Genomic DNA, 26,043 nt, shown 5'->3' with positions numbered 1-26,043 from the left:
GACCACATTCTGGGCATCGGTTCACCCATCAGTGGACACTTGGGTCATCTTTTGAGAATCACGCATGTGAGTGTGCAGATATCTGCCTGAGACCCTGCTTTCACTGCTGGGGTACCTTCCCGGACGTGGGATTGCTGCAATTACCAGTGTCTTTTAACCGCAAATGCGTCTTCAGGTCTCCAGCTCTGTCTAGAGCCCCGGAGCTCCGCTGTGACCGCTCGGGGCTGGATGCTTGTCCTGAACGGACAGGCCGTGGGTCTGCCGCGTCCCTGCTGAATCTCAGGCCGTGACCCCCCCCCTCTCTCTGTCCCCCCTTCCCTGCCACAGCCCAGCTTTCCCGCCAGGAGCCAACAAGGACGTGCTGTCTGCCTTTGAGTACCCGGGGCCCAGACGGAAGCTGTACAGCGCGGTGCCTGGGAGGCTCTTCGTCGTCGTCAAGCCATACCAACCCCAGGTCGATGGCGAGATCCCCCTGCACCGTGGCGACAGGGTCAAAGGTCAGTGTCCACTCTGCTTCCGGGGCGGGGTCAGGCTGGGGTGCCTTGGCCTCAGCTGACCTCCAGGGTACTGCTTCTGTGGGGCCCCCTGTGGAGACATGGGATCCTGGGAGGGCGGAACGGGGATTCGAGTGTCCTTACAGTGCTATCTCAGCGACCTGATGTCCATCAGGAGGGTCGGCTCGTGCCCATCTGGCATGGGAGTCCACGGCAGAGATGGCAGGGGAGGAGCAAGCGAGGCGTCGACGGGCAGCTCCTCTCCACTCCCAGGGCTTCAGGAGTGGGTGGTGCGGGGATCGGGCAGAGCACAGGACGGGTTCAAACATGTCTTGGGGCTCCAGGAGGCGCATCAGGAGACTGGTTCAGCCTGGGGGCCTGGGACATTCCACCGTGTGAGACGGAAGGATGCCCAAAGCAGAATCCTGGGAAATGGAGGTGAAAAGCCTCATGCGTGCCAAGTTAGACTCTGTTCCCAGGGTGCTGGGGAGCCGGCGGTGGTTTCCCAGGGAGAGGGGGTGTGGGAGGCCCTGAGGGAGATGGATGTAGTGCAGGCGCGTGCGGGAGGCTGGCGGTGGCCGTAATGGAGCTCTGCTGTCCTGGAGGCCACAGGACGGAGGTGGGGGTGCAGGGGCTGGCCACCTGGGGGTGGCTGAGCTCACCGCGGGAGCAGGAAAGGGCGCACCCACCCCACCCCGTTGTGGAGGACAGGCTTCCAGAAGACGCGTGGCAGGCAGCAGCCTGTGCCCCTTGTGGGCTCAGTCGGTCAAGTTCAACCCATCTGGCCTTGACTAGGTGGTGACCTGCTTCCTCCTCCCCCCGGTGCAGTAACCTGGCCAACATCACCTGGATTTATACGTTTCCGAGGACAGCTGGAGCCCTGTTCTCCCTCTCAGCTCCTTCTGCTGGTCCAGATGCATGCAAACTTGACCATCTGGTGGCATCAGCAAGTCCCAGGGGCTCTGTTCATTTCATTCCCATCGTTTTTTTTTAACCTCAGGTCATTTCTGTTGGTCTGTTTTCAAGTTCACTTGCTCTTTCCTTCGAAACCTCCTCTTCTCTGTTAAGTCCATCTTGTGAATTTTTCATTCGGAAATAATGTGTTTAAACTCTAGGGTTTCCATGTGTATTTTTTTATATAGTTTCTGTCTATCTGCTAAGCCTTCCTGTTGCTCTGTTGAGATTTTCACTCCTTTGGAAGCACGTGGTGTTTAACCCACCCAGCGTGGGTGGGTGTCATCGTCCCTCTGAAATCCCCATCTGTCGTCTCTCCATGAGGGTCAGGCAGGCTCGCTGGCTTTTCTCTCCTCCGGGACATGGGCCCCATCCCCTAGGGCATTTGTGTCCGGTAATCTTCTGTTGTGTTCTGGGCATCAGGGTGTTAAGTTGTGATGATGGTGGCTTCAGTTCCTTCTCCTTCTTTCATTTTGGAGGGTTGCCTGGGTGACAGCTCAGGTCCCCAACTTGAGCTGAGCTGCTCTGCATCTGTTCAGAGATGTGGGGGTGCTGAGCTTGCCAGGCCCTCTCTGGCTCTTTCCCTTGTGGGGACACCTCCACTCGTTTCCAGTTGGCTGCTTTCCTGGCTTCCTCATTCTGGTTCGGCAGCCGACTCAGAACGCGGGTTTCTCCTCACGTGCCCCCCGACAGCCCTGCCCTGGGGACCGCCCTGAGCCCCCACAAGCCGTACAGAAAGGTCTTCTTTGTCCAGCTCCCCTCCCCTTTCTCCTTAGCGAGCATGCTTCCCACCAGGCCCATCTACTTCTATCCACGTTCTGTGGTAAAGAACCCGCCTGCCTGTGCAGGAGACCGGGGTTCGATCCCTGGGTCGGGAAGACCCCCTGGAGGAGGAAACGGCAGCCCACTCCAGCACTCTTGCCTGGAGAATCCCCTGCACAGAGGAGCCTGGTGGCCTACAGTCCATGGGGTTGCAAAGAGCTGTACACAGCCGAGCGCACACACACGCACATGCACGCACAGGGTTTACGGCTGCCTCCGAGGGTGGGGTCCAGGGGGCCTTTGAGCATTGGAAGTCCCTAATTGCCTCTACATAGTTTAATATGATATTTTTGCTAACTTTTAAAGTATAAGCATTTAAATTACATGACCTGCAAAGTGGAATTTTAATACCAGAGCCCATTGTGGGGAAGACTTTTTTCCCCCTGCATGTGGACTAATTTTCAGTTGACCCTGAGACAGCCCCCCATCTGGCCAGCTCACCACCCGCCCACAGGGCACAGGCTTTGTTAAGTGGTTGGCTGGTGCCCAAGGCGGTGCATGCCTGCGGCTTCGTGCCGAGTGCAGACGGAAGGCGGCTAAAAAGCCCTTGCTGAGCGTGTGGCCATCCCTGGACAAGAGCTTCCTGATGCGGCGGCGTTAATTCAGAAAGCTGTTACTGCCCGGGGAAGCAAGGGGGGCGGCGTCTCTCTCACTGCTCCCCAACTTGCAAGCCAAGGGAGGGGCGGGTGTGGAAAGTGCCCAAGAACTCCCTTCCCAGCAGAGCTGGCGGGCCACGGGCCACGGGCCACCGGGAGCCGGAGACGCCCAGGTCCCGCGGGCCCTCCTGCAGCTCTCACAGGGGGTCTGTCTGCTGCGGCCGTGACCCCCCTGCCCTCCTCCCAGGAGGAAGGCAGGCAGCGATCCCTGGGCAGGAGAGCCACCTCTAGGGGCAGCCACCGTTCCGAGGAAGCTGGGAAGGTCAGGCCGCTGGGGCTCACTGCGCTGAGCAGCTGTTGCCTGCTGACCCTTGGGTGGTGGCGATGCTAAAAATAACCACATCTCTTCCTAGAGGGGTGACCCCTGAATCTGCAGAGTCAGCTGCCCGGGGGGTGGGGGTCTGGTGGCTCGTGAAGGTGAAGCGGGCCCGAAAGGGTTGCTCTGTCTGCATACACCCCCTCAGCCGGGGCCCCCAGATACAGAGCACTGGGTCTCCTGGCCCCGCCCAGCTCTGAAACCAGCTAGCCTGCAGCCCTAGGCTTTCACCCCCCATGGGTCCATCCGTCCCCCTCGCTGTCCCCTCAGGCCCAGGGGGCCGACCTGCAGCAGGCTGGCTTGGGAAGGGCCTGGGGAGCCCTCCCAGGGACCCAGGGGCCGCTCACTTCATGTCTGGGGACCGTGTGTCCTTGTCCCCGTGTCGGAGGTGATGACAGAGGAGATGCTGGTGGAGACTTGTCGGCGCCTGCTGTTCGTCAGGCTCACCACTTCCGGGACAGCTCACGTTTTTCGTGTAAACCTGCCAGCAGATGCGGGCCGCAGGCATCGGCTCCCATCGTGTGAGCAGCACAAGCCGCCCTAACACCAGTCCCCACACCGGGCAGACTAAGCCTTGGGATTTACTGTCTCCAGTTCCGGGTGCGGGTGGCAGGCGGTGGGCCCTGGGGGTCCTGCTGACCCCCTGCAGCTTTCATTATTCACATCTTTTCTGCTCAGCCCTAGGAGGCGGGTCTTAATGTTCCCAGTGGACACTGAGCCCGTGCCCCTGGGAGAGTGCACCCCAACATCTCTCTGAATTGAGGGGTGCCTGGGCACAGGGCACTGTCCTGCTCCTCCTGGTGATGGTGGCCTGAAGTTCTGGGTGGTGTAGATGTCCATGCCTATCTGGGGCTGGGTGCAGAATGTGGGCAGGCCTGGGGCTCAGCTTTCTCAACCCAGAGGCCGGCCCCTCCCCTCAGTCGGGTCCTTCCTTGGTGACCAGGAAGGGTGGGCTGGGGTGGGGGTGGGGGCCTGTTAACTTTGCCAGCCTAATCCAGTGTGGGTGGTTATTATTGTTTTTCTGTTTACAAGGGAGGGTGCATGTCTTTGGGGGACAGGGCTTGGCCTGCAGGCAGCTTTTGGGGCAGAGGCTCCCCTGGCACCTTCTCCAGCCAGTTTGTTTCGGCCTCCAGGAGCTGGCTGACCTGTAAAGGACAGTGAAGACTGTTGCTTCTCAGGTGTGACGTGTTGACTTTTCAGTGACTTAGAACTAGAATTCATGCGTGAACTCAACCCAGCTCCCTCTTCGCTGTAACAGGGGCACCTGGCCTGGAGAGTCATTAAGCCCCTCCCCAGGATGTGGGTGGACAGACAGCCCAGAGTGCAGGCCCACGGTGAGGCCAGATGAGCCAGCAGACCCGGCTCCTGGACTCACTGAGGGACAGAAGTGAGTCCCTCCCTTAACACACAGCCTGGTCCAGACGGGACCCCATACACATCCCCTCCCTGCCTCCTGCCCCAGGAAAGAGGACCCCCAGCTACCATTGCTGAACCAGACACCCAGGAGCAACCTGGGCCCTTTCTCCCTCCCTCACTCACAGACTGTGGCTCCTCTGCCCCCTGAGGTCACTGGAAAGGGTCCCCGAGCGGACCGCATCCTCCCACCCATCTCCCCGCTCTCAAGTCAGCTGTCCACGGCCGGTCATTCTCTTTGCAATTTTGTACTAACAGTCACACCCAGAAGCGTGTTCTCGATACAGATCCTAGGTGGGTCTGGGTGTGTCATCGCTGGAGGGGGCCGGGGGCCGGAGGCAGGCGGAGGCAGTGACGGCCGGAGGTTCCTGCTGTGAGGTTAGCGTGTCCTTTTCACACCTGGGGCCGCTCTGAGCTGAGGAGCGTTTTCCTGCTCTGATAAGTGGAGAAAGCGAGGCAGGTGTTCCAGGAGCTGCCCGGTGTCTCCCTGGACAGCCCCTCCTCCTCCAGACCCTCTACGACAGCACAGGGGCCTGCTCACAGCTGCCAAGAAGTAGGATGGGTGGGCACTGGCCAGACAGCGCCCTGCGGTAGGCCCCTGTCCCCCGCCGGCCATCTGGGGCAGCGCTCCGAGATGACCCTCTCTCGTCCAAGCTGGGCCCCCGTGGTGTACGTCAGCCAGGCTGCACAGAGTGTGAGACCAGCACTGAATTTTGGAGAAAGTGGTCTGAGGGATTGCCGTCATCCTGGTCAGCAGGGGGCTTGCCCGTCTCATTTGTTCAGGCCATTTCTTCGAATTATCAGGCAAGGACTTTTAAGACTGATGTTCTCTGTGCTGTGCCTTCAAAATTCATGGGTCTAGGCATCCTTTATCTGGTCTCAGAGATTAAGATGAGGTCTGTGGTTATGGTCCCTCCTCCACAGCCTTGGTGCCTGGGGCTCCCGGGTAATTTACAGAAGCTTCAGACGTGCAGAGATTGTACTGACCTCCTGAGGCACAGCTGTGCTCTGAGGGAGCCGGGGTGTTGTGGGGGGCGGGGAGCGCCCCCAGCCCAGCATCACAGGCCTAAGAGACAAAGACCCTCCCCACCCTCACCACCGAGCTCTTATCCCTGACAACCCAAACATTTGTCCAGGCGATGCCTGGCCCTCTCGTCTTAGGATTTGCATTGCTCACCGATGCTTTAAAAACAAATACGCTTCGTCCTCGTCCGAGGCCCTTGCGCACCCAGCGCTGAGCCAGGGACGGGGAGCCCAGCGTTCTCAGCCCTGCAGGCAGAGCAGCTGTGTCTGTCCCGCTGCCCTTGTCCTGTTTTCACTGTGCACCGTGGCTCCCTGCTGCGCACCAGTCAGTCAGTTCAGTCGCTCAGTCGTGTCCGACTCTTTGCGACCCCATGGGCTGCAGCACGCCGGGCCTCCCTGTCCATCACCAACTCCCGGAGGTTGCTCAAACTCATGTCCGTCAAGTCGGTGATGCCATCCAACCATCTCATCCTCTGTCGTCCCCTTCTCCTCCTGCCTTCAGTCTTTCCCAGCATCAGGGTCTTTCCTAATGAGTTGGCTCTTCACATCAGGTGGTCAAAGTGTTGGAGTTTCAGCTTCAGCATCAGTCTTTCCGTTGGATGTTCAGGACTTGTATATTGTCCCCTGCTGCTTGTAGCACCAACATAATCCATAGGTTCTTCATTAATAAGCCAGCTGAAGGCCCGGGGCCGCCCGTGTGGGGCATCGGCCAGCCCGCTTCAAGTCCAGGCGGTGTCTTGTAGCTGCCAGGCAGGCTGCTTCTCCGTCTCCTGCTGTGAAATCTGTTTCATCAAACTAACTTAGGGCATCCTGTGAGCCTGGACTCTTGTTCCCCCACCCCCAGCTCGGGACCTCATGGTTCCTTCTCTTCATCGGGGTGGCCTGTCCCCCGACTCTGACACTTGTAATAACTGATGATGAGGACTTGGAGGCCCCCAACCTCCCATCTCAACTGGGACCCAAGGGACAGGACACGGGCCATATGCCTGGTGCTGCAAGATACGAGGATGCCGGGATGCCCCGTGCTTGCATCCTCGCACCCGGGCCTAACAGGCAGAGGGGCTCAGAGGCTCCGCATTGCCCCTTCCGAGGGACGCTTTGCCAGGCCCCTGGTCCCCCACTGAAGGGGGCGTGGTCAGCCGGCAAATGGACCAGAGCCGCTCGCCCTTCGCGGCCTCATCCCCAAGCCCCGCCCACTAACCCCGCCCCTTTCCGTGTGCAGTTCTGAGCATCGGCGAAGGCGGCTTCTGGGAAGGCAGCGCCCGCGGCCACATCGGATGGTTCCCGGCAGAGTGTGTGGAGGAGGTCCACTGCAAGCCCCGGGACAGCCAGGCAGGTAAGCGGACCCCGCCCTCGTGGTCCACCTCTCCCGGGCCTGGGGTCGGCGTCGTTGGCGAGGTCCAGTGCGCGGCAGGTACTGGCAGGAGGATATCTCTGATCCTCTGAGCGGTGGACGCCATCCCGCCTGCTTTTGTTCGAACCAGAAACCAGTGCGGCGGGGAAGAGCAGCCTGGAAGCTTGTAGTTAAACGCGGCTCACTGCACTTGCCAGGAAACTTGGACCCTGCGTTCGAGCCATTGGAAAAAGGCTTCGAGGGTTGATTAAATGCTTGAAACTATTCTATCGATCTCGCGCCAACTTTCATAACAGGCAGCTTTGCATTTCCCACCGGCTTCTGCCAGGCCCTCCCTGAGGACTTGAGGTTTGATGTCTCAATGAAAACTGCTAGAAAGAGGTCGGTGCTCATGGAAGCAAGTCATTCCAGCCCCTCCCCAAATTTCCAGGTACAGCTCTGACACCCGCCCTGAATGTGGTTGCCGAAAGAATGAGTGGATTAAAATGTTATGAGGATTCCACTTATGTAAAAGGGTGCTGAGAAAAAACGGATGAGCTGGAGCCACGCAGAGCAGAGGTTTCTTGTAAGAGCCTGGTCAACACGTGCCCTGGCCACTTCTGGTAGAATCCCAGTCTTGGGACACGCATGGCAGGAGTAGCCACGTTTGCTTTGCAGCCAGTAGCTTTTCTGCGTCCGTGGGCAGTCTGGTGGCCCTGACCCATTCGAGGTTCCCAGTCCAGCTCTAGCTGGGCCAGCCTGACCGGGAAATTAGCTATCCTGAACAGGCGAGCCCGGAAAAGCGGGCTGTGTCTCCGGTCTGCAGACATGGAGGGCGCCCAGCTGGTTCCCTTTCTGAGAATGGGATTCTATGAGCGTGTCGGTCTGTACTAAGCTTCCCACAGTCCTGCTTAGGTTAAACCCAGACGGGGACGGTCACCTTTGCCATCTTGTAGGGGTGTCGAGGTAAGAGCTATCACTCACTCCACCCTGAAAGGGAAGACTGGTCGTGCTGGGCTAGGTGGACCGGTGGTCAGCAGGCAGATGGGAGCGTGTTTTCATAGGCTTGGTGATGATATTCTGAGCCCCTGGTACAGGCTGGACTTCCTGACCCTTCCAGTGCCCAGCACCCGCTGGCTCACACGTGTGCCCTCCTGTGAGCAGCTACCCGGCCTCTCTGGTCTGGGAAGGGCAAGACCGTGGCCCGTGAGCTTGATCTGCTTTTCCAGGTTGCTGGACACCTCACCCCTCCCCTCCTGACCGGGAGGAAATCCGGCCCTCCCTCTCTCTCCAAGTTAACAGCTTCAGCGCCACTGGTCTCCTGCCCAGATGCTTCCACTGGAAGACTCAGGCGTGTTGGTGCTTGGTATTGCTGGCAATTTCACACCTGGACAGAAGAGCCCAGAGTGACCATTTGAGGGTCATTTGGGCCTTCCTGCTCCCTGCGTCCTCCAGAAAATACCAGCTTCCTGGAGGGAGGGTGGGTTGTTGTTCAGTCGCTCAGTCGTCTCCAGCTGTTTGTGACCCCATGGACAGCGAGCGGCATGCCAGGCTCCCCTGTCCTTCACTATCTCCCCAACATTGCTCAGCTTTATGTTCGTAGAGTCAGTGATGCCATCCAACCATCTCATCCTCTGTTGCCCCCTTCTCCTCCTGCCCTCAGTCTTTCCCAGCATCAAGGTTTTTTCCAGTGAGTCAGCTCTTTGCATCAGGTAGCCAAAGTACTGGAGCTCCAGCTTCAGCATCAGTCCTTCCAGTCCATGCTATATGTGGATAACCACGAGAGTGTGTGATCCACACTGTGGTTAAGGATCTTAGGAGCTGGACATTTTTTCCACGAACGTGGTGGCTTCAAACACATGTGTGATATCCTGTGGTTCTGGAGGTCAGGAGTGCAGTGGAGGGGAGGGTGGTCTCGTGGTGGTGTCAGCTGGGCTGTGTTGCTTTGTGAGACCTTTAGGGGACAGTCCATTTACTTGCCTTTTCCAGGTTCTGGAGGCCACCGCACCCCTTGACTGGTGGTCCCTCCTCCATCCTCAAACCCCCCAGTTATGGGCCAGGCCTCAGGCTGTTCATCTCTGGCCCTCTCTTTGCCCCCTTTCCTCCACTTTTAAGAACTCAGAGGAGCCTGGTGGGCTGCTGTCCACGAGGTTGCAGAGAGTCAGACATGACTGAGTGACTTTCACTTTTCACTTCACTTTGGGTGGGGGAGTCCAGAGTGGCTCCTGTTGGGTTCTCGTTGCCTTAGGCTTTCTGAGATTGCGACCCAGCACCATCTTTTATAAAGGTGATGACTTACACGCAGTAAAAATGCCCATGTGGTAGTAGAGTTCAGTGCGTTTGGACAAATGTGTACACCTGTGTCTCCAACTGCAATCAAGAAAACATGTCCATCTCCCCAAAACAGTCTCTCTGGCTGCTTTCCCGTCACCTACCTGCCAACCAGAGGCAACCCTGGTTCTGATTCTTTCACTGAACCAAACTTGAGTCCACTCACCCAACATGCAGTACAGCTGACCTGCTGACACCGGGTTGTGGTGAGGGAAAATGCAGCGTTTATTGCAAGGCATCACAAAGCAAGGAGAACGGGCAGCTCAAGTTCAAAAGCCCCAGGTGTGAGGGAGAGGGTTGTGGGGGGCGTGGTCAGCTCACGTGCAGCGCTCTGATTGGTTGGTGGTGAGGGAACAGTATGATGTTTCTGGAATTTCAACCATCAACTTTATGGCTTCATTCACTCCAGGGTCTGTGTGCTTGTAGGCAACATGCAGTTAAGTTCTTCCTCCTGGTGGGGGTTTGAGTATCTGCAAAACAGCTCAAGAATGTGGCTCAGAATATCATCTATAGCCCTTGAGGAGGAACTGAAAGTCCTTGACTTTGTTTTATGGCAAAACTATTATTATTCCGTCTGGCTTGACTGTTTCCCTTTGGTTTTGTATTTATCTGATTAAATTTGCACTTTGGAACTTGGGGAAGGCCTGGGAAGCTAAAGCTTTTCTACACACAAGAGGCAGGGTACATGAAGGATGGGAGGGGGTGTCTGTGTCCAGGAAGTCCCCACGGGGTCCTCAGTTTTAGCCACCGGAGATCAGTGTAGCCTGCGGTTGTTTCAGAGCTGGAACTTACAGCACGTACTCCTGAGCCCGGCGCGTTTCCCGCTGCTGAATGCCACTGCAGGGGTGTAAGTCAGGGCTCTGTGAACGTTGTTTTCAGTGAGTGTTCGTTGTATATTTATGCCCCAGGATGTTCACGCATGCTCCTGGTAATGGACGTTTGGGTTGCTTCTCAATCTGGGCTCGTGACTGAAGATGCTACGCACATTTTTGTACAAGTCTTTCTCCAGATGTCTTTTCCTTTCTCTTGGGGAAGCACCTAGGGCCACAGATAGGAGTGTGTTTAATTTTATAAGAGACTGCCAAACAGTTGTCCAAACTACTGTCCATCTTGTACTCCAGCCGGCCGTGTGTGAGCGTTCTGGTGGCTCCACTTCTCAGCAACATTTGGTAATATCAGTCTAATTTCAGCCATTCAGATGGGTGTGGAGAATATCTTACTGTAGGTATAAGTTGCATTGTGCTGATGACTAATGTTATTAAACACCACACAGGTCCATATAGTCAAAGTTATGATTTTTCCAGTAGTTATATATGGATGTGAGAGTTGGACCATAAAGGAGGCTGAGCAATGAAAAATTGATGCTTTCAAATTGTGGTGTTGGAGAAGACTCTTGAGAGTCCCTTGGACTGCCAGGAAATCAAACCAGTCAATCCTGAAGGAAATTAGCCCTAAGTATTCACTGGAAGGACTGATGCTGAAGCTCCAATACTTTGGTCATCTGTTGAAAAGAGCCAACTTGTTGGAAAAGACCCTGATGCTGGGAAAGATTGAAGGCAAAAGGAGAAGGGGGCGGCAGAGGATGAGACGGTTAGATAGCGTCACCGAATCAATGGACATAAATTTGAGCAAACTCTCGGGGATAGTGGAGGACAGAAGAGGCTGCAGGAATGGTGTGCTGCAGTCCATGGGGTCACAGAGTCGGACACGACTTAGTAACTGAGCAACATGTGCTTACTTACCTTACTTATAGCTTCTCTTGCAAAGTATCAGTTCAAGCGTTCTGTCCATTTTTAACTGGGCTCTTTATCTTGCCATCACCAGCTTAGAGGAGCCCTCTACAGATGCCGGTATCACTCTTTGATCAGGTATCTGTTGCAAAGACTTTTCACAGTCTGTGACAGCGTTTTCATTTTCTGTGTCTGTTAACAAGTGGAAAGGTCTTTAAAATTTTAAATGAAGTCCAATTTCTCCATTCTTTGCTTTCACAATTAGCACTTTTTATAGCTCCTGTTTTTTAATGTTGAAAATTATGTTGAGTATACATAGAATCCAGAAGACGGGAGAAGATATTTTTTAAATGTTTCCATGCAGCAAGCTGCTTCTGCACAGAGTTGGCTGGCTCGAGCCCTGAGAAGCTGTCTCTTTGGTGTGGGACCACTTTTATATCAGTGTTCGCTGGTGGTTCAGTGGTAAAGAACCAGCCTGCCGATGCAGGAGATGCGGGTTGGGAAGAAACAGCAAACTGCTCCTATATTCTTGCCTGGGAAATCCCATGGACAGAGGAGCCTGGTGGGCTAGAGTCCATGGGGTCACAAAGAGTCAGACATGACTGAGTGACTGAATAGCAACACAGGCCCCAGCCCTGCCCTGGGCTCACCCCAAACTTTCAGTTGCCATCTTCAAGCCTCCTCAAGTTTGAGGGCGGGATGGTGAGCGGACGTGGAGTCCAGCACCCCGGCCCAGGTGCCCCCGGAGTCTGTCCTGGCACAGAAGCCCCCTCGTGCAGCAGCATGCCCTGAGGTCCTCCCTGCTGCCCCATCAGGCCCACAGCCTGGGACCACCCTGGGATCTGGGCTGAGCTGGGCAGATGCAATCTGGGCTGAGCCGGGTGGAAACCTTCTGTGTGCTGGCCGTTTTCTTTTCCAGGCAGCTCACCTCAGCCTGGTCCTCGGCGCCCTGGGGTCAGTCCTCCTCGGTCCTTGTCCAGCAGAGAGGTGTTGATAGGAGACTGAGTCTTCCTGTCTCCTCGGCAAACATCCCAGGCCTGGCCCTGGTTAGGTTGACTTGGGTCATCCGTAGTCCCCCACCCCGGAATCAGTCACTGCGGCTGGGGGGGTGGGTGTGATCGCGTGCCAGGCCTGGGCAGAGCTGGGGGCGGGGGGCGTGCCCGGGCCAGTTGTGTGCTCCACCAGCCAAGGGGCTCCGCGTGCTCAGCCACAGCCACCCTTTCAGCTAGAGGCCAGAGCCTCTGGGCTCTCTGTCCGGGAGGGGAGGCCATGCCGTGACCCACCTTCCCCCTGGGAGACGAGGCGGGAGCTGTCACGTCTCCCAGCGGCTCTGGGTGCGGCCATGGGGGCAGGGCCCAGCGCAGTCCCACTTAAACAGACGTCCCGTTAGTCACGGAGCGTGCGAACCGTCTGCAGCACGCCACAGTGGGCATGGTCGGCTCCAAAATAGAATGTTTTTGTTATATTTAGAACATTTAAAAATATAGGCAAATGACTCTATTAGCACAACTGTAATCCAAAATATTAATAAGCAACGAGAGAGCCGGCTTCCAGTCACTAGCTGTTCCCTAACGGAGAATGAAACCGACACGGGGACTCATTGTCCTGGCTGCTAATGAGCGTGTTTTTGTTAAACAACCGTGGCAGGAGCACACAGCCTCCCCGCCCCCCACCGCCCTCCTTCTTTTACGCCATTTTATTAAAATACGCTTGGAGCCTCGCCGCCTGGGTGTGTGCGCCTTGACTCCAGGCAGCTGCTCTGTGTTTTAAATACCGGTTTACACGCTCGGGCTTGCCCCCGAAATAGAGCTCTGCCAGGTCTGTCTGCTTCTATCAGGAGGATTCAGTCCTTGGTGTCACCCTGGGACCCAGGCCCTCTCCCCTCCCCGTGGCGGTGGTGGCCGGCCCTTGGTTACTGTGGCAACCTGCCGATGCGGGTACCAGCCCTGCCCTCCTCCATGGCCCCTCCTGGCACCACAGGATGTGGCGTCTCCAGCTCTGTCCACAGTCCCCTCAGCCTCCTTGCACAGTGGTGTTCCCTACTGGCCAGGCTTCTGGGTTGGAGGGCAGGGGTCTCAGCCGGGGTGGGTGACAACTCTTGCTCCCACCCTGGGCCTCCTGTGTGGATGGCAGTGGGCAGAGAAGGGCTGCTGTGACAACGTGCCGCAGACCAAGGGGGCTTAAACGGCAGCTGTGTATCTTCCTGAGTTCTGGAGGCGGGACGCGAGGGCCAGGTGCGGGCAGGGTGGGCTCCTCCCGAGGCTTCTCTCCTCAGCCAGCCGGCGGCCGTCTTCTCCCCATGTCCTCACGTGGCCTTCATGCCGGCACATCCCTGGTGTTGCCCCTCTTCTCGCAAGCACACCGATTCTGTTGGCTGAGGGTCCACGGTTATGACCTCATTTAACTCTAATTATCTCCTTAAAGACTCTGTTTCCAAATGCAGTCATATTGAGGATCAGGGCTTCGACCTGTGAGTCTGGGGACACCGTTCAGTCTGTGATGATGGTAAAGACTGGTATTCACAAGCTGTGCTCTGCTCCGCATGGAGCTCTATACAGACACCTTCCCTACTCCCCTTCTTGCTGTACAAACCCATCCCCGTGGGGCCGTTCCATTATCTGAGTTTCAAGGGCAGCAACTGTGCTGTCTTGTCTTGAGACTGTTACCTGCCCAGGCTGCGAGCTGACCCACCAGCATTTGGAAATCTCTCAGGGCAGCAGCAGCAGGGCCAGGCCCAGGGCCGTCCTGTGCTCTGGGGCAGATATAATCTGTGTACTTGGTGCCAGCCAAGGGGATGGAAGGAGTGGGCCTGTGAGTTAGTTTGTAAATATGATTTGTAAGGTGAGTTGACCGAAGTGTGTTACCCTTCCATGAGGGCAAAGAACCAGGAGGATACAAGTAGTTCATAGTGGCATTACCCATACAGGACGTGGGGTCTGAAATGGACCAAGTGCTGAGAAAGTGCTTCTGGGATGGATGAGAAGATGAGGGAGGGGCAGTAGATGGACAGGTGGGTGAAAGTTTGAGTGGATGGATGGATGGGTGGATGGACATGTGGGTGAAGGTTTGGGGGGTCGGGTGGATGGGTGAATGGCTGGCTGGATGGGTGGGTAGGTGGACGGGTGGATGAATGGATGGATTGATAGATGAACAGATGGACGGGTGGATGCGTGCAGAAATTGGATGGATGGGTGAATGGACACGTGGGTGAGGGTTTGGGTGGGTGAGTGGATGGATGGGTGGGTAGGTGGATGGGTGGATGAATGGATGGATGGGTGGATGAACAGATGGATGGGTGGATGTGTGGAGAGATTCGATGGATGGGTGAATGGACATGTGGGTGAGGGTTTGGGTGGTTGGGTGAATGGATGGAGAGATGGATGGATGGGTGGGTGTGTGAATGGAGTGGTGGATGGGTGGATGTGTGGAGAGATTGGATGGATGGATGGGTGAATGGTCACGTGGGTGAAGATTTGGGTGGGTGGGTGGATGGGTGGATGAATGGATGGATTGGTGGATGAACAGATGGATGGGTGGATGTGTGGAGAGATTGGATGGATGGATTGATGGGTGGGTGGGTGGATATGTGGATGGATTGATGGATGGATGGGAGGATGGTAGACTTTGCATAAGGATGGTATCGATCCATTCTCCCTCTCATACACAGTTCATCTCAGTTCCACTGATGGAACTTCTCTCACTTTAAACCTCTCCGTCTCTATGGGATGAGATCTCTTTAAAACCATCGAGTTTGTGGACCACAGGGAAGGTGGTGAGCTACTCTAAGATTTGAGGAAGTACCAGCGCTCCAGGCCATGGTGTCTTCTAGTCTGGCTCCTGGAGATTGTTCAGGGAGCAGTCCCTTCAACGGACCCAAAGTCAGTGATCTCTGTCTCTGCCTGCCCTGCCTCACCCCAAATACAGGGAGCTGGACCCTCCTCCCCCTGCAGAGCTGGCAGAATGGCACTGGGGCTTGGGCACCCTGTTTAGGTAACTGGCTGTCCCATCTTCATCATCCATGAGTGATGGGCTCTTAAGTGCCCCAGAAGATTGTGTTGTCATGCCCTGCAAGAGGTGGGATGCTCCCAGGATGTGCAGGCGGACCCTGACCCACCATCTGTCATTCTAGAGAGGACAAACCTGCAGTCTCTCCCTCAGTACCCAGTCTAGGGATGCTTAGCCAGGCCGGGAGCCCCCCTCTAGCTGGGGCACAGACAGGAGCCAAGGGCCACCCCGCCGAGTGAGCTGTGGCTCATTTTGGAGAACGAAAGCCATCAGATGGTGCTCTGTTATTGAGTTAAGATGTTGTTTTTGGCTCCGCTGAAATAGACGATAGGAAACAGATCCGGGGATAATGAATAAACATTGGCTTATGGGGGCTGCATGCTGGGAAAGATGAAATCTCACATTGGCAGATTACATGGAAGACATGCATATGTAAGGAGACATGTAAGGGCCAGCTCCTGCTCCCGCAAATCGTGGAGCCAAGGAAGCATCTGGGAGGACGCTCTGTGTCTCCCCTGTGCCTAGCCAGGCGGGGTCTGGGGATGTGGGGGAGCCAGGAGGAGGAGGAGGAGCCTGGGGTCCCAGGGGACCTGGCCCCGGGCAGCCAAGAAGACGGGGCAGGAAGTGGCTGCTTGGGCATTGCTCACAGACATAAACCAACAGTCACCCTCATCGTCAGCAAATGCAGCTTCCAGAAGCTTCCAAGTGGTTCATCAAGGAACTTCCCTGACGGGTCCAGTGGTTAGGACCCATGCTTCTACTCCAGTGGACAAGGGTTCGGTCCCTGGTCAGAGAACTAGGATCCCACATGCCATATGGTACAGCAAAAAAAAAAAAAAAGTGGTTAATCAATTCAGGTTGTAAGATTAGTGCTGGACGGTCAACTCTTTCCTGTCTCGGCTTACTTCCCTCCTCGAGCTAGAGGACTTCAGACGTGGCACCTTGCTTTCCGTCTCCTTAAATTGAGATGAACTTATCAAACCGTAAGATTTACCCTTTTCAAGCATAGAATTCAGTGGTTTTCATCTATTCACAAGGTGTGCAGACATCACCACTAATTCCAGAATGTTTGATCATCGCAAAAAGAAACTCGTTCAATTAACAAGCATTCCCCATCTCCCACTTCCCTCAGCCCCTGAGGACCATTCATTTACTTTCTGTCTCCATGGGTTCTCCCATCCTGGACGTTTCCTCCAAGTGAAAGACCCCTGTATGTGATCCTTGGTGACCGGCTTGCTTTCACATGATGTTATCAGGGTTCATCCGTATTGTAGCCTGTGTCACAGTTTCATTTCTTGTTCAGGTTGAGTAATACTCCCTTGTGAATATAGACATCGTTTTGTCGATCCATCCATCAGTTGGTGGACATTTGGGTTTCTGTTTCTTGGCTTTAGCAAGTGCTGCAGTTCATGGGGTCGCAGAGAGTCGGACACGACTGAGTGACTGAACTGAACTGCTATGAATGGGCTTCCCAGGTAAAGAACTCACCTGCCGATGCAGGAGACATGTAAGAGATGCTGGTTCGATCCCTGGGCCAGGAAGATCCCCTGGAGGAGGGCACAGCATCCCACTCCAATGTTCTTGCCTGGAAAATCCCATGGACAGAAGAGCCTGGCAGGCTACAGTCCATGGGGTCGCAGTCGGACACGGCTGAAGCGACTTAACACACACGCACTGCTAGGAATGTTCATGCACAGGTTTTTGTTTGAATACTTGTTTTCAGTTCTTTCGGGCACACTTAGGGGTGGGGCTGCTGCATCACGTGGTAGCTCTGTTTCACCTTTTGAGGAATTGCCAGACTGTCTTCCATCTTCCATTCCCTCAAGTGGGATATGAGAGTTCTGATTTCTCCACATCCTTGCCAACGCCTATTTTCTGGGCTTTTTGATAATCGCCATCCTAGTGAGCGTGAGGTGGTATCTCACTGTGGTCTCCACTTGCATTTCTCTGATGACCAGAGACGTTGAGCATCTTTTTTTATGCTTACTGGCCATTTGCGTGTAATCATTGGAAGTGTGTTCACCCTTGAAATTAACACGTTTATCATCCTCGTCGTCTTTCCTGATAGCTTGGTTGGTAAAGAAACCATCTGCAATGCAGGAGACCCCAGTTTGATCCCTATAGTAGGAAGATCCCCTGGAAAAGGGAACGGCCAGCCACTCCAGTATTCTGGCCTGGAGAATTCCGTGGACGGGGTCGCAAAGAGTCGGACACGACTGAGCAACTTTCACTTCACTTCACTTCACTTCACTTCCTACACATCATGTTTGGGCCTGCAGTGAATTTGGGAAACACAGAAAGGTATAAAAAAAGAAAATAAAAGGCACTCATAATCCTACCCCCATGTCGATAATCCCCAGTCAGTCCTTCTCTGAGTATAAATACCTAGTAAACAAAATTGAATGCATCCTTTCAAATTCTGGGTCTTACTTTTGCTCTTTCCCAAGTGACAAGGACATGGTCTCATGGCCTGAAGGTTGTCTTCAGAAGCACTGTTTCCAGAGGCTCTCGTGCTGTCCTGGAGGAACCACTGATAGGCAGTTTGCGCCACTGCTGTCACCGATGTGACACTGACATGACATTGGCCATCCAGCTGCCGCTTTGCTATTGCAGGGAGCACTTCAGTGAGCAGCCTCTCGAGTTAGAGCTTCCGTGTCCAGCTCAGTGTGCATCTCCCTGAGTGGGCTCGCCCAGGCACTCCCCACAGCGCGAGGCCACCTCCTTTCCGTCTTCAGCCCTAGAACCGCGCTGACGTTGGCTGCCTCCCATCTGTCTCCTCCAGGGAGTCCCCGAGTTTCCTCCCTGGGTGCAGCTCTCAGCGGCTCCCTAGAGATAGGACCTGCCCACAGCCCTCGGGGCAGGGGATGTGGGGACATAGCAGGGATTGTCTTCATGGGCAGGCCACACCCACCGGTGCACGGGCAGCGTGCTTCTCTTCCACTCTCAAGTCACCGTCCTGGAATTCTTAGTCATTTTTGCACCACCCCATTTTCATTCTGCACTGGGTCCCGAAAAGTTCATAGTGGCTCTGCTGACCTGGAGGTGCCACCCACTGCCTCCACGTTATGCTTGAGGACACGTGTCTCGTGCTCACATTCAGAGGTCTTCATCCTCCAGAGCGTTGCCAGCTTTAAACAAACACACTTTGTTTTGAAAACTCACGGGGTTTCCTAATTCCTGATGCCACAGGCCGGGTGGCTTGGGAGCTTTTCCTGTAACTCAGCTGAAGCTTCGATTTGGGATTTGGCATTATTTATGCAACTGCCAAAACCCGAGGATGGGGCTCTAAACTCTGGCAGTGGCCAAGCTGACCACACTGGGCCAGGCTCGCCACCTGCTGGGATGGGCCTGGGCTGGTTTCATCTCCCGCCCAGGCGGCCGAAGCCCGTGGTGCCTCTGCCCCAGCTCCAGTGCGCCCATGAGGCGGGAGCCCCTGCCTCTAGATTGTTTCGATTAGAGATTCGTGCTGTGCAATCACTGCCGAATTCAGCCGGATCCCCCAGGAGCATGGTCCAAGCCAGCACAGCTGTTAACCGCGGCGAACGCACCCCAGCAGCCGCTGCTTGTTTGGCTGGGATGCAAATGTGCCCTTCGCCTGGATCCGGGAGTTTCTCTGTGTGCTCGCCCTGGGTGCGCGGAGGGGGCTCCCCTGGGCTTCTCCATGGAGCCCTGTTCCCCAGGCGGGTGCCCAGGGAGCCAGCTGCATCTTCAGCATGGCCAGCAGGGAGTGTGACCCAGAGCATCCAGACGCCACGTCTCTGACGCCCACCCTCATCCCTCCCTGCCTACCTTTCAGGACCAGCGGAGGGTCCCTGAGCCTCTTAGCTCCCAGAGCACTGTGTGGGGAGGAGGACCGAGCTCAGAGCAGGGAGGAGACGGGGAATGGCGTTTGGCGGGGCGGGGGGTGGCTTGCATGTGGTTACAGCTCCTCAAAGTGCCGGTTCTCTTTCCCAGTCTCTTCCTCGGCATGCAAGGGGCCGGCAGCCCACCTGAGGGGCTATTTTACAGAGAAGGACCCTAGCGGTTAAGTCACTCTCTGGCGGTCATGCTGGGACCCGGGGTCTCTGGCCTTCTCACGCATGGTGACATCGGTCCAGATGGGTCTCTCAGGGCCAGCGGGGGCGGGGGCAGTTGTCAGATCTTTTAGCCAGACCACTCCCCTCGACAGTGCCTGACCGTGACCTTGATGGGCTCCGAAAGCTCCCTCCCGAGCAGGTCAGCAGACAAGTAAGGGGAGCGAGGCTGTGGCGGTGTTAGCCGTTGCTCCCCCAGCCTGATTCGTCTTCCGGGGTTGTGTTATTAGAGGAGGGATTGGGCTGCCAGTTCCATTTCCGGGAAGGACTCCCAGGGAAAGAGCAGGAGAGACGGCAAGGCTCCAATCCTGCACACTGGGTTCTGGGCTACAACGTTCTCAGCCCGTAGCCCAGAGCGTCCTCTGACCCGATCTCCCCCGGCCCGCTGCCCAGCAGAGATGGGGGCCCAGGCCACGCCACCCCACTGCTGTGACTTGCCCCCCAGAGGTCACACCATTACCATGGTCCCTTCCAGAGCCCCCGTTGGGGTGGGAGCTGGGGGCAGCCTCGTGTCTCCAGCCTCCTGGGTCTACCGGAACCCCTGGGTGTTGGAACTTTTCCATGGGCACAGATCAGAGCCTTGGGGGTGGCGGGGTCACGGACCTTCACTGAGGGTCAGATGAGGGCTGCCTGCACACGTGTGCACACACAACATGTCTGCACTTGCACACCTGAACAGTGCAGCATACACGAGCACGCGTGCCTACGTGTGTGTGCACACACGCGGTTCTGTGGGCTCTTCCAGAGGCTCAAGGAGCCTCCCCCCCTTGCTTGGGCCCCAACTACACCGTGTGCCCCTTGAACACCTGCCCGGGTAAGCGCATAGCTCCCGCGTGGCTTCGGGGCCGGGCTGTCCTTGAGCCCGGGCCCGGGGACGGAACCCTAGTGACAGTCTGACCTAGTTCCTATTCCTGAAGCGCCTGGCTTCGCTCAGGGACGCTCCTAGAAGGAGTCTCACTGCCAGGGTGACCGTATCATTTATCATCCAAACGGGGAGACTTCTGGGAGCAAAGCAGGATAGCTGGCACCACTCAGCAGCTCCGGGTGCCCAGGGCTGCCCTACTTACTGCAGGTCCTGGTGGGAGGAAACTGGAGCCAGAGCCACTGGGCTGCTCACACACCCGCTCCTGCATTCATTCATTCACCCTGCACCCTCGCACTGGCCAGCACCTGGGGTCCCGTGGAGGAGAGCCCGCCCCTGAATTCCAGGAGGGGAAGGAGAGATGTTTATCAGGGTGAACAAACCCCACGGGGAGCCCCAGAGGCTAACAGCACGACACCCAGCACTGCAGTGCTCAGCATGATGCCCCCCGCTCTGACACTGGCCACCCGCATGCCGACGCTGGTGGGGACTTGGCACCGAGGGACAGGTCCGGGTCCTGGGGTGTCGCTCGGGAGATTGGGCCCGGGTGTGTCCCCTCTGGGTTTGTGTCCGATGACCCTTTGTGCCTGAGGGTGACGCTGATGACCCCCCTACCCGCAGTGTCCGGCTGGAGGGGCACCCCACAGGGGCACAGTGGCTTGGGTTCCGTGTCTCTGCCCTGGGGACCCTGGCTCGGCCCAGGGATCTGGGGATGCCACCTGCCTTCTCTCTGTGCTCAGTCCCTTCGCCTGCAGACGGTCCTGCGTCCAACCCACCCTGGGCCTGCAGAGAACTCAGGTGACGCCCATAAAGGTACCCAGCATCTGCTCGTGGCTTGGGGCCCCGGTACACTGCTGCCCGATGGTCAGGGTCCAAGCCCGAGTGGCCTCCCGGGTCCGGGGTGACCCGCTGTGCAGCGGGCCGGGCTGTGTACTGTGCAGCCAGGGCGGGCCAGCCAGGAACCGGCCGGGGCCCCGAGGCCAGGTTTGCACCGCAGGTGGGAAGGACCCTGGAGCTTCCTCCCCGAGACACACGCAGCCAGCCTGGGGCCTGTGTCCGGGCTCTACTCCTCGTGTGCCCTTCCTCCAGGCAGTCTCCACGTCTCCATCAACCCTGGACTGGGGGCCGCCGCCCCTGGGAGCTCTCCAGCCTCGCCCCGTTGTGGCAACAAGCGCAGTGCGTTTGGCAGTCTGCCATTTGCGGTCTGTAAGCTCTGTGCAGGGCCAGGCACAGGCTCAGTGAATCCAGGGTGGGGAGTCAGAGAGGGCCAGGGGATGGAGGGAAGGCCCCCAGGGGAGCACACGCCGCCTCTGCAGCACCCCTCCCCCTCCCAGAATGCCTCCCCACCCACCTCGCCCCCTTCCTTTCCTTATTGACCCATCGGGAGTGCAGTGTGGTGCCCGCTGGCTCCGCAAGGGGCCGGGGGCCTCTCTCCTGCAGAGACTGGTCAGTCCACTGGAACAGGGTCTGCTCTGAGCCCACCCAGGGCGGTCTCCGTCGTGCCCACACACCTGCCTTGCCCCACATGTGCTGTGCCAGCTCCAGGGCCCTTCTGCCCAGCTCACTCCTTCTCAGCCTCTGATCTTAGTGCAGACCCTGCACCAAGGGCCCGCCTGCTCTGCTCTTTGCAGATAAAACCCCTTGGCTTGTTGGGGGTCTGTCTTTTCATCGTCTGCCCCCCAAGTGACAGCAGGAACCTCTCCGCTTTGTCCTCAATCCTGGGTCTCGTCCAGATCCCGCACTGGGTCACCATCAGCTCCATGAATGGACCCACCAGCAGGCGTGACCCTGCCCTTGGGGACAGGCGGGCAGGGAGCTCACCTTACGCAGTGAGGCCTGGGATGTGAGACTCTCTCCACTTGACAAGGGAGGAAAGAGGCTCTGGAAGCTCTGCAGCGTTTGGAGGGACCCCCGGCTAGCAACTGGCCACCACCCCTGGCTCAGAACAGGCCTGAGCGTTGTATCTCCCATCCCCAGCGCCCCCTCCCCCAACGCTGCCTCTCGGCACAGGGGGCTGAGCATCCGTCAGGAGAGACGCAGATGACCTGAGGCAGTGACCCGAGGAGTGGGCGCTCGGAGCCCCAGGCAGAATGTTCTGTAATCTTTTTTTTTTTTGTAAGATGTGTTTAAATTGAAGTGGAATTCACACGGTGTGAAATGAACCGATTTAAACTCAACAGTTCAGTGGCTTTTAAAATACCCACCTACTTGTGCAGCCGTCACCGCCGTCTAATTTGAGAACATTTTCGGGACTTCCCTGGCCGTTCAGTGGTTAAGACTCCGCGCTTCCGCTGCAGAGGGCACGGGTCCGGTCCCTGCTTGTCAGGGAACTGAGGTCCCGCACGCATGTACCACAGGCCAAAAATAACATTATCATTTTAGAACATTTTCATCACCTGCTAATCTACTTTCTGTCTCTGTAGATTTCCCCTTTCTGTACGTTTCGCGTAAAAGAGATCACATAACATGTGGGCCTTTGAGTCTGACTTCTGCCGCTTAGCTTAATGTTCTGAAGGTTCGTCCGTGTTGTACATCGTTGCATCATTCCTTTTTAGGAGGAAGTAATTTAATAGCCCACTGTATGTGTGCACCACACTTTGCTTATCCATGCATTCATCCATCAGTGGACGCTTGGCTTGTCTCCACTCCTTCAGCTAGCATGAATGCGCCTGAGTGTCTGGTTGGGTCCTGTTTTCAGTTCTTTGGGGTCACGCCTAGGAGAGGAATCGCTGGGTCATACGATCACTCTTAGGAGCAGTGGCTCAGATGATGAAGAATCTGCCTGCAATACAGGAGACCCAGGTTCCATCTCTGGGTCTGAAAGACCCAGGAAAGATCCAGGAAGGTCCCCTGGAGAAGGAAATGGCAACCCACTCCAGTATTCTTGCCTGAAGAATCCCACAGACCGAGGAGCCTGGTGGGCTTCAGTCTGAGGGGTTGCAAAAGAGTCGGACACAACTGAGCAACTGACACTTTGACGATCACTGTATTTCATTTTTTGAGGATCTGCCAGGCTTCTCCGCACTCAAATCTTGACCCTGCAGAGAAGGATCAGATGGCGGGCGCTTCTCAGAGTGGGGGCAGGGGCGTGGGGTGGGTGGCTGTGGGGACGCTCCCCCTACCCCAGCCCAGCCTGGCACCAGCATGTGGGGCATGAAGCCCAGCCCCCAGGTGGACATCTGCGGTGACGCTTCCCCGAGTCCATGTCCCCATCCCCCGACTGCTCACCGCTCCCCAGGGCAGGACCCTGCCTGCCGCCTCTTAGTGACCCCGGTGGGTGCCCAGGAGGCACTCCACACCGCCTGCCACGTTGGAGCTGGCCGAATGGACAGTCATCAGAAAGAGTTTGTTATTTGCTAACAAGTGTTAACCAGCCTGAAACAGATTTAGAATTCAGTGTGGTTAAAAATCATCAGTCTTATGCCGTTTAAAAATTGCTTGTCATTTTGTATGCCAAGAACTCTTCTAGCAGCCTACTTTTCCAAAATGATCGCTGATTGGAACAAAAACATTGCCACTAAAATTAGAGTGACAAAATGGAGTTGTTATGAAACAAAAAGGAAGTCGGCAGGTACATTTTAACAAGTGAGGAGCACCCCCCACACACACCTGTGGGAGCACCACGGGCTTGGCTGCCCCATATGCTCCCAGGAGCCTTCTTTTCCACGTGCGGGCTCTAAGGTTTGACTAAGCCCACAACAAGAACCCATCAGGGAAAGGGTGGCTGCTTAGGTGTGGAAACTTTTAGTGAGTTAAACCTGGAGATGAGTAAGGGAGGCCTGGCTGGAGAACTCTAATAAATAGAATGCGTTTCAAATTAGCATCAAAATCCAGACATTCATATCTTGAGAGAAGAGACCCTCCTCCCCACTACTTCTCCCTCCCCCTCCACTGGAGCATCACCACGCGCTGCCCCACGTGACAGGAGAACACGCAAGAACCACGGCTGCAGTGAGGTGGAGGTTTGTTTCTCTGTCGTGTTAGAGGAGACAGAGGAAGGTGGTCCAGTGCTGGGATGGGGGCTCCAGCCCATCATAGTGCACGTCACATCACATCTGGACAGCCTCCTCCTCCGTCTCTGCCACTCCAGGCTTACAGGGATCTAGGTTTTTCCTTTTTTGCTGCTCTATCATCCTCAACAGGGCTTCCCTGGTGGTTCAGACAATAAAGAATCTGCCTGCAATGCAGGAGACCCAGGTTCGATCCCTGAGTTGAGAAGATCCCTTGGAGAAGGGAATGGCTACCCACTTTCAGTATTCTTGCCTGGAGAAGTACATGGACAGAGAGCCCAGCCCATGGGGTCACAAAGAGTCAGACACGACTGAGTGACTAGCGCATCCTTCACAGGCTGCCTCATGGTTCAAAGCGGCTGCTTAGATTCCATCCATTGCATCCACATTCCAACAGAGGAGAGGAGAAGAAACAAACCATGGCCCTCATTTTATGTAAAGTGTCCGCTACTCTCCCAACTGTCGGCCACAGCGTCATCTCCAGGGTGTTTGAGAGCTGTAGCCCTTATTCCAGACAACCTGAGGAAAAAGTGGAGAACAGATGTTGGGGGAGACAGCTGGCCCCTTTGCCATAGTACGCTCTAAGGTACAGCCTTCTTCCTGTTTCCACAGTGCAGCCACATCTGGACAACCTCCCCCCGCCCCGCCCACGGCCACTTCCATCTCAGCCAGCGCACCTCGGGATGCAAAAAAGTTTACTTCACACACAGAGAAACCGAAGCTTGTAGAGTGGAAGGGACCTGCCCAGGCGTTGGTGCCTGCACACTTACGCTAGCCACCCTGCGGGCCGTGGCTCAGATTTCAAAGTCCCATCAGATTCTTCACCTTCTGAGATCCTAGACCTCATACCAGGTCAGAACCTGTGTCCCAAAGCCAGGAATATTACCCCTCGTATCTGTCAAGCCTCTTGGATACAAATGATAAAAATCAAGCTGAACCTGGCTGGGGTCCAAAAAGGAATAGAATCACTTGAAAGCTCGGGAATGAGGGCTTCAGGCATGGCTGGATCCAGGTGCTCAGAGAGCATCAGGCAGCTCTCTTTCCACCTCTTTTCTCTGGTTTCCTCTGTATGAATTCTGTTTTTGGCAGCCTCTCCTCATACCTTGGGGAAGGGGCCACCAGCAGCACCAGGTTAAGGGTCAACGGTCAAGCAGCCGTTGAAGGAGGAGAGTGCCTCTTCCAAGTCATTATAAGAGAAGGCTCAGGATTGAGTCTTGATGAGCTGATTTAAGTCATGTGACCGAGGGGGTAGGGTGGACCCACTGACCAGACCAGGATCCTATGCCCATCCTCGGGGGGAACTGGGCATGGCACACACACTAGACTTGGGCGAAGTGTCAGAAAATGGACCCTGGTGGGCTGAGCACATCCTTCCCTTCCACTCCTCCTCCTACACCCTGTGACTTCTGCCCTGACTCTTCTCCCCTCAGTGAAAACAGAGCCATCCTAGGCTCCTGCCCTCAGGGTCTTGCTCACAGGCTTGTCTTCTTCTTTGTAAAGCTTTTCCTCCCAGTGCCTGAGGATCTAGTAGGATGAGGACTGTGATACCCTCTCTGGACCCTCAGTGCCTGCCCAGCCCAGAACTTGGTGTCGAACAGGTGCTAGTCAGTGTGTGGCGGCCAGTTGGTGGAGGGAAGAAAGGACAGGCAGGTGGGTGGAAGGACGGGTGGCCAGAGTGATGCGTGGACAGGTGGGTGGGAGGATGAAAGGATGGGTGGGGGTGGACGATGGATGATGATGGACGGATGGATAGTTTGGTGAGTGGTGGATGGATGGATGATGAATGGTAGATAGTGGATGGGTGGTGATGGATAATGGATGATGATGGATGGATGGATAGTTTGGTGAGTGGTGAATGGATGGATAATGGATAGTGGATGGATGGATGGTAGATAATGGATGGGTGGTGATGGATAGTGGATGGTGATGGATGGATGAATGGATGGATTTGTGGGTGATCTAATAACCAGCAGGGAGTAGGAAGAATTTACTGGTGGATCACACAGGCCTGATTAACTCCA

General features: G+C 56.1%; 1 protein-coding gene across 5 annotated transcripts in view; it reads left to right on the top strand.

The window, feature by feature from the left end:
- Positions 1–26,043, top strand: part of SHANK2 (SH3 and multiple ankyrin repeat domains 2) — a 561,554-nt gene that overhangs the window by 274,929 nt on the left and 260,582 nt on the right. For all 5 annotated transcript variants that reach the window (XM_024987497.2, XM_015461388.3, XM_015461387.3 and 2 more), the window contains 2 exons: positions 328–497; positions 6,901–7,014. In XM_024987497.2, coding sequence (XP_024843265.1) covers positions 328–497; positions 6,901–7,014 — 284 coding nt within the window. The remainder of the gene's footprint in view (positions 1–327; positions 498–6,900; positions 7,015–26,043) is intronic.

The sequence above is a fragment of the Bos taurus genome, chromosome 29 (assembly GCF_002263795.3).
Source record: "Bos taurus isolate L1 Dominette 01449 registration number 42190680 breed Hereford chromosome 29, ARS-UCD2.0, whole genome shotgun sequence".
Classification (NCBI taxonomy): Eukaryota; Metazoa; Chordata; class Mammalia; order Artiodactyla; family Bovidae; genus Bos; species Bos taurus.
The sequence above is the reverse complement of the archived record's forward strand: the minus strand, read 5'-3'. Positions and strand labels throughout refer to the sequence as shown.